General features: G+C 39.4%; 1 protein-coding gene across 1 annotated transcript in view; it reads right to left on the reverse strand.

Annotated features, from left to right (window-relative positions):
* Positions 1–8,723, reverse strand: part of ELP2 (elongator acetyltransferase complex subunit 2) — a 40,644-nt gene extending 31,921 nt beyond the window's left edge. The window contains exons 1-3 of the mRNA XM_057700684.1: positions 8,431–8,723; positions 5,420–5,498; positions 3,964–4,034 (exon numbers count right to left, since the gene is read on the reverse strand). Coding sequence (XP_057556667.1) covers positions 3,964–4,034; positions 5,420–5,498; positions 8,431–8,568 — 288 coding nt within the window. The 5' untranslated portion in view covers positions 8,569–8,723. The remainder of the gene's footprint in view (positions 1–3,963; positions 4,035–5,419; positions 5,499–8,430) is intronic.
* Between the last annotated feature and the right edge of the window lies 1 nt (position 8,724).

Consider the following 8,724-nt stretch of genomic DNA (forward strand, 5'->3'; position numbering starts at 1 on the left):
ACACAGTGTCAGTTTGTTCCACTTTTAGTAAAATTAATCTTGATATTTTAGTAGAGGTAGTGTCTGCCTTGTTTTTTCACTGTGAAATTAATTTGTTTTTTTGGCGGTAATAAGTGACATTATACTTTGGGACTGAGGAAATATCCTATTTTCCATTAAACTTTTACCAAGTATTTTTAGCATCCACTCATAATACTTAACTCTATCAAGCAGAGCTACAAAATGGAAAAATGGCAAAGAGAACTGGGAAATCCCACCTGCTTATCAAGTTTCTTGCTTGCCATGGAAGATTATTCCCTGTGGCATCATTTTTGCTATTTTGGGGCTAATTTTTAGAGTTCCAAATATGTGAGAATCTACCACTTCCTTTGAGAGGTACCTTTTGTAAACTGTTGTCTGCTGAAATAGAGGTATCCCAAATGTCTCCTCAATTATTTTCCCAATTACTTAAGCAGAACTCTGCCACTCAAGAAGGTAATTAATAGTTATGTACAAGGGTCTGTACACTAACCTCATTAATTTAATTAATGAATTAAATTAATGATTAAACTAATCATTAATTTTTGGCTTCTCTGAAGAAAACACTTTAAAACTCAAGTACAATAAAGTCACTTTCATGTATAATTATACACACATAACTAGAGATCTGGAACACTGTTCATTAGAATGTTAACTGTTGACATTTTATATCTTTTTTCCTTCTTCATATTTTTCTGTGTTTAAACTTTACACGAGTCTGGATCACAACCCCCCTAAAAAATTAAATCTATGGAAAAACTCACTTCACATCCCTTTTTTTTTCTATTTTATTTTTTTTAATTGAAGTATAGTTGATTTACAATGTTGCACTGTGTTAGTTGCTGGTATACAGTTATACATATATATACATATATATACATATTCTTTTTTGTATTCTTTTCCATTATGGTTTATTACAGGATATTGAATATAGTTCCCTGTTCTATACAGTAGGACCTTGTTGTTTATTGTTATAATATAGCAGTTTGTAACTGCTGATCCCAAACTCCTAATTTATCCCCACTCCCTTTCCCCTTTGGTAACTGTTAAGTTTGTTTCCTATGTCACTTCATATCTTTAAGCAGGGTTGTACAAAAATGAGTCAAAAATTATCCGCACTCAGGTTATATTAAAACTTCTGCTGGACACACTGTCTTATCAGCACTTTCCGTTCAAGGCTACTGTCTCCCCAGTCATTGCTGTGCAGGTGTGAACATGTTACATCAGTTCACTTGTAACTGTGGTGCGAGCAAAAATGGATGCCACACTTGTGATTTGCACAAAAGAAGAGCAGCGTACAGTGATTTGTTTTTTGTGGTCTGAGGGTGTACCTGGTGCTGTTATTTATCGAAGACTTTGTGCGCAGTATGGAGAAAGTGTTTTGTCTCAAAGAAGTGTGTGTGAATGGATAGAGATGCTTATTGAAGAGCTGAAGCCTAAACTTCCGATTAAACGCAGAGGACTGCTATCCAAGGGTGTTGTGATCTTGCATGAGAATACACGTCCACACACTTTGCCCACACTATTGACACTCGGCAAAAACTTTTGAGGTGTTAAAGCATCCTCCTTATAGTTCTGATCTTGCTCCACTGGACTTTCACCTGTTTGGTCCCCTGAAAGCAGCCCTACAAGGATGAAGATTCACTTCTGATGAAGAAGTGAAGACAGTGATGCATTTGTGGCTCACGGCTCAGCCTAAAACATTGTTTAATGAGGGAATACGAAAGCTTGTTGACAGACGGACAAAGTGTATTGAAAAGCAAGGAGATTATGTCGAAAAATGATGTATCTTTCTCTAAAAGTTAATTAAAATAAATTCTACAGCCAGAGTGTGGATAATTTTTGATTCACCCTTGTATTTCAACCATCAGAGAATCTTAAAAGCTCAAACAAAACAAATTTCTAAAGTTCACCGGCTTTTAAAAAAAAAACAATGCCCGCTGTTCAAAGACTCAAATTTCTCATTGTACCAGCTTAGAATTATTTCCTTTTATCAGAAGTCAAGATGTAGTGAACACCTGTGTGCATGGAAATGCATACCAGTAGGAACCTTTAAGCCTCTAAGGTTACAATGTGTGACTTCTTCCCCCAAATTCTCTTATTCCCTTCATTCCTCTTTTATGCCTTTCATCCTCCTCCTCTCCTCCTCCCTGTTTGGCCTCACATTCTATTTTCTGGTCCATCTATTTTCTGGTTCGCTATCTGCCATCAGATACTCCACCTGCAATCTTCTCTACTGACAGAAGTTTACGGCAGCACTGCGGAAAGAGTCTTGCACATCGCAACTCAAGGTCTCAAAAATGAGTGCTCAAGGGGCTCTCTCTGGATTCCTCTGCCGAGATAACTCCAAACAGGATCTGGGTTACTATAAAACCCTTTGGGGCTCTCATTCAAGACTAAGTGACTCCACAATCCCCACCTCCACACTTGCCCCCTCTCTCTGAGGACAAGTCTGGGTGTCTGGCTAGCAATACAAGTAACATGTTTACAACTGAATTCTACATCTTCCCTCCCACTTGACTATTTTGCTTTGTAGAAGCATCTTTCTTCCAGAGTCCTGAGCCAGAACCCCACTCTTTCTGATTTCTCATTCCTCTACCCACCAGCTCCCCACTCCTTTGACAACTATCCAGTCGATGCCAAAATCATTTATCATCAAAAATATATCCCATATCTCTTCCTTCACATTTTTTCCTATCCTAATTTGGCACACTCCTGTCAGATTCATCTTCTTTTGACATTCATACTCCACTGCTTAGAAATCCACAATGACTTCCAAATGCCTGCCAATAAAAAACAAACTCTTCAAGCAAGTATTCAAATTCTCACAACATCTTCTCCTCCTCTACTTCTCTAGTATCACAGTCCATAATGTGTTATCTAGAAACATTTCCAAAACTGTGTCCCTCAAAGTTATAAGGGATACTAAAAGATATAAAGGAAAAAAAAAAATCAGATGAAGTAAGTTTAGGAAATACTAGTTAAACAAAGATATGCAGATTTATCCATATTAGAACTTTTCAGAGTCTTCACCACGCTCACGGGATTGTGATTCTCTAAGAGAAGTACATGATTCACGTTGTTTCCCAAACTTGACAGGCCACAATCAAGATTTGAGAGATGAGTGATTCTCTGAACAAGCTCTGGAATGCCCTGCCCTTAAAACATCTTAGGCTTTGGTTAAAACTCGATACTTCTGAGCAAACGGTCCCCTTTCTTACCTGAGCTTTGATTCATGCATTTTTCCTACCTGGCAGCCTCACCCCGTTAATTCTTCCCAAGCAAATCATCTCACACTATCACACCCAACTCAAAGGCTGCCTCTTAAATCTCTACAGAGCTTCCACAGCAGCATGGTTGTAGTACAGCAAGTGAAAGCACCCACCCACAGAGCCACCTTTGTACTTCAGTTACTCAAGCACATTTTGCCTTCAAAACTATGTACACAATTCATGAATAGGATTCTGCCTCATCTACACCTTCCGCATGGCAGGTATTCAAATATCTGATGCACTAACTTTACACTTTTAATCTCTGCTTGCAACTAGAAACAGCCTAAATGTCCATCAACAGAGGTCCATACACACCCAGTACTGCATATTATAACATCACTCAGAACCATGAAAATCTATATTCACGTGACAACCGTTGTCCTATGCATAGAGCAGTATTAATTTTTCCTACCAATAAAAACAAAACCATCAGCCCATGTAAGAGCACTTTGAAAAGTATTCCAAATGATGAGAATTCACAGAAATGACCAACAGCATATGAATACGGAAGCGGATTACAGGGAAGGGTACAAGAGTAGAAGGTACAGGATCTGGATTAGTGATAGGCAAGAATGAGGAATCTTCATAAAGGAAGAGCACAGTAGAAATGAGGAATGAAAATAAAAGTAGGTATAACAAGTCATTTCTTATAACCATAAACATGTCTACCCACCTGATTATCCTCTGTTTCCCAGTGAATCACTTGATTATCAGATCCTCCAGAAACTAATTCAGTAGAAGAAGCTGAAAACAAAATCATACCTCAGTAAACATTTTAATTCTTTTCCAGCTATTTTGAAAAATTTCAATGCCATAGAAAAGAAAAAGAAAATTCATACACCTTTACCTAGCTTCACCAACTATTTAGATCTAAATAGATCTTTGATGTCATTTAGTGGTAATTAATATAATCACAATTGCATTTTAGTATCTACACTAACAACCTCTCTTTCTACTATTTAATGGTTTTTATGACTAATGTGACTAATCCTGCATTATCAACTGAAGTAGCTTATCAAACTTTTTTTTAATGTCATAGATAAAATCATAGCCAAGTCTCACTAACTCAGGAAATTCTGCATTTGTGCCTGGCTCAGAATGCTTTCAATACAAATTTGCAGAATAAAAAATAAAATTAATTCAGAATCCATAAGAATACTATAGGAGGTATATTTAAGACATCTGGGGAGATTGCGTAGGATTTTAGAAGCTCATCTAAAAGCAACGTTAATTAAAAATTCTGGAGCCACGGAATCTTAGAGATGGGAGAGACCTGGAGATAATCTAGTCCAGCAACTCAATTCTTTGATATCAGGATTCCTTTACACTCTTAAAATTTTTTGAGGCCCCCAAAGACCTTTTGTTTATATAGGCTATGTGTACCAATATTAACCTTGTTAGAAATTAAAACTGAGAAATACGAAAATTATTTATTAGTTTACTTGAAAATAACGATGAACCCCATTAACATTAAGTAACATTTTTATGGGGGGAACTTTATATTTTCCAAAACAAAAAATTAATAATATGGTACTGTCTTATATTGCAGCAAATCTCTTTAGCGTCTGACTTTATTAGAATACAGCTGGATCTACTTCTGCATTTAATCTGTTGCAATAACTCACACCATGTAGCCACTGGAAAATGGCACTGCATACTAGTGACAGAATGAGAATGAAAACTAGGAATAACTTATTATTATTATGAAAATAATTTTGACCTCACAGTTGTCACAAATCACTCAGGGTACCCTGATTCAGTCCAAACATTTACTTTTCATATGTTACTAAGATGAAACTGGCGTCAACAGAGATGCAACGCCCTGCCTAAAAACACAACAGTTTGTGGCAGAAACAGACCTACAAGCCAAATCTTTCTAATCCCAGCCTGGGTCTCAACACAGGCCCTGCTTATAGGCTTTGGATCAAAAGTAACGGTGGGGTCTTGCCTCAGTAAAGGACTGCCTCTACCTTCATCCTAAGCACCGCTGTGTTATCCATGTTTCAATTGCTGTAAAGTAAAAGTATAGGTCAAATAGTTCATTGGGCATACCATTTTTTTTCCATGTTCCAACTGCATAATACCAGATAAGCTAATGGTAAAGTAAGGAAAGTCAGATGAATACTTACAACCATCCTGTTTACAAATCCACTGTATGCAATTGACTCGAGCAGTGTGACCATTCAGGTTGGTAATAACAACCCTTTTCTTTAGAGAAGAAAACAGTAAGTCAGAATTTATCCCACAGAGGAATTAATAAATTTATAAAAATCAGATTTCAGTGTTTCCAATGCTAATAAAAAGTTCAGGATTACTTCAAACAGAATCACCTTCTATTAACCATGGCTTAAATCATCCATTCACTTTTTAATTCATTCCTGCCTTTCTCCCCACTCCATATTCACTCACCTCTACCCTCTTCCTGTCTGGGAAGCCTGTCTTGAAACCCCAGACCAGACAAGGCCCTGTGTTCCCACAGGTCTCAGGGCCTACTTCTATCACGCCTGCACCAATTTAAGAATTTGGTTGACAAAAAAACTACTTCAAGGGAGGAAGTCGTGATTAATGGATACAAATTCATGGCTCTCTTTGCATGCCATGGCTGATCTGGTGTTGGGTTCTTCTGCCTTAATGACCTAAGGCCACCAGGCCACAACTACTAAGATCCCCAAACATCAGATCCCTCCAGGGCCTACGGCCAGGTTCCCTGTAGACCCTCAAAGTGCTGCTTTCACCAATATCACTCCACACTTGGGCTTTCCTCGATTCCGCCTGCTGAAGACTTTATGCCTACTGAGCCCTCTTTCTTACAGCCCCTTTTCCTATTGATTACCTAGAGCACTGGCTTCGTACTGCTTATATGTCAACCAGAGTTCTCATGGCTGAGAAAAAGGTTTACAGAGGTAAATGTGCATAAACTAACATATTTCACATATGGGTTATATGAGATTAGGAAACAATTTAAGTATTTCATTGTCTTTCTCACTAGAAAGAGAATTCCTTGATGGGCAGAATTATCACCCATTATCTCTGTGTCATCACCACTCAGTTCAAGGTTAGCCCATAAAGGATCCTCAAACATCTGCTGAAAGAACATCATTCCCAAAACTTTAGCATCTGACATGCTTATTCTTACATTTCATTAAGTACCCAGCCAACAAATATTTAACAAAACAAAGCAAGTACTTTTTAGGTTCCATACACTTCTTTTTTGATATTAAAATCCCCTAACATGGCCCACAGGTTATCATTAAAAATAAAAATGCAATAGAGGACACAGGCACAAATCCATTAAACAGCTGCAGAAAGATAGGCTTCTAAAGCCTGGGTTGATGGCCACTATGAAGTTTACCCTTTGTTTTACGTGCTTTATCTTGCCAGTTAAGAGTGCATGGTAATAATAAAACAAAAACTGGGAGGAGACAAATAAGCTCAAGATAAGAAAAATGAATACTATAAATGAACTATTTCATTTAGAAGCTCAAATCTGCCATGGATATGAGGATGATGGAATATTTTTTTTAAACTGAAGTATAGTTGATTTATAATGGTTCAGGTGTATAACAAAGTGATTCAGTTATACATATATATATTCTTTTTCAGATTCTTTTCCATTATAGGTTATTACAAGATATTGAATATAGCTCCCTGTGCTATACAGTAGGTCTTTTATACACAGTACAGTATATCTGTTAATCCCAAACTCCTAATTTATCCCTCCCCCACTTTGGTTACCATTAGTTTGTTTTCTATGTCTGTGAGTCTATTTCTGTTTTGTACATAAGTTCACTTGTATCATTTTTTAAGATTCCACATATAAATGATATCATACAATATTTGTCTTTCTTTGTCCGATTTACTTCACTTAGTATGATAGGTCCATCCATGTTGCTGCAAATGGCATTATTTCATTCTTTTTTATGGCTGAGTAATATTCCATTGTATATACATATACCACATCTTCTTTATCCATTCATCTGTTGATGGACAGATGAACACTGGCGTGCACACATCTTTTTGAAATCAAGTTTCTGTCTTTTCCAGATATATGTCCAGGAGAGGGAATGCTAGATCATATGGTAATTCTATTTTTAGTTTTTAAAGGAACCTCCATACTGTTCTCCATAGTGGCTGCACCAATTTACATTCCTACCAACAGTGTAGGAGGAGGGTTCCCTTTTCTCCACACCCTCTTTAGCATTTATTGTTTGTAGACTTTTTGATGATGGTCATTCTGACCCGTGGTAAGTGATACCTCAGTGTAGCTTTGATGTGCATTCCTCCAATGATTAGGAAGTTGAACATCTTTATATGTGCCTGTTGGCCATCTGCATGTCTAGGATGATGGAATTTTTAATCAAATTAATAAAGCAGTGTGATAAGAAAAATATATAGTTATCTCCTGTAATGCATTTTAATTTGCAGCACTTTACCTTTTATACTGAGGCTCCTTTTGAGAAGCAACACTAACTACATTGTCCAAAATTAGCCAGTGGGAACGCGGTCATAATCAACTCTGGGAAGAATTGCAGAAACTAGTCACTTGAGAAGTTTGGTAGAGAAAAGGCCAAGAAAATAACTGACTGGGTGCTGTTCAGAGAATGGGTAAGTGCTGCCTTACGCCTAGTGCTTAGAGTCCTAATCCCCTATGACGTTTACCCCAATGGCACTTTCTTTAAAATGTCCTTTCTCGAAGCTAAAATATATTTCTTTGAAATTCAAGAACGCAAACGTTTATTAGATAACACTGAGAAAAATGCAGAAATCAGAGAGCATCCGTGTGACGGCTTCAACCCATACCTAAACTGCACATCTTTTAAAGCTCAAACTGATTCTTTAACAGTATTAGTTACCACAGAAGGCTTCGGAAAAGGTCGTCATCATTTGAAATTCGACCTGGGGCCAACAGGCCACTGGTAGGACACCGTGACCCCGGGCTGACGCAGCGCACGAGAGGGCGAGGGGCGAGTCCGGCGCGCCAGAGCCGGACTCCTCGCCCAGACACCCTCCCGAAGCCGACCCGACCCGACCGCACACCCGGCCTCCACGCTCTGGAGCAGCGTCTACGGCCCGCCCCAGGCGCACCCAGCAGATGTGGCCCCAGCTGCACCGGGGTCCGGCGTGCGGCCACTTGTCTTACCTGAGGATCATAGAGCACCACGGAACAGGACGTGCCGAAGGCCAGAAGTCCTCCAGGCCCGGAGCTCCAGCTCAGGGCTCCCCGCACCCGGTTCGGGCAACAAAACACGTGGGAGGTCTCCAGCACGGGTGCCACCATGATGCTGGCTGGTCAGCAGCCGAAGGCTGGGCACGCACTTCCGCCCTCGCAGCGGAACTGCTCTCCCGCCACGGCCCCCGCCGGCGTTATCCGCACCGCGTTTCCCAGGCGGCCGGGGGCGGGGCGGGGGCGACCGCGCCCCCGCCTGGCGCGCCC

Source organism: Hippopotamus amphibius, chromosome 11, assembly GCF_030028045.1.
Source record: "Hippopotamus amphibius kiboko isolate mHipAmp2 chromosome 11, mHipAmp2.hap2, whole genome shotgun sequence".
NCBI lineage: Eukaryota > Metazoa > Chordata > Mammalia > Artiodactyla > Hippopotamidae > Hippopotamus > Hippopotamus amphibius.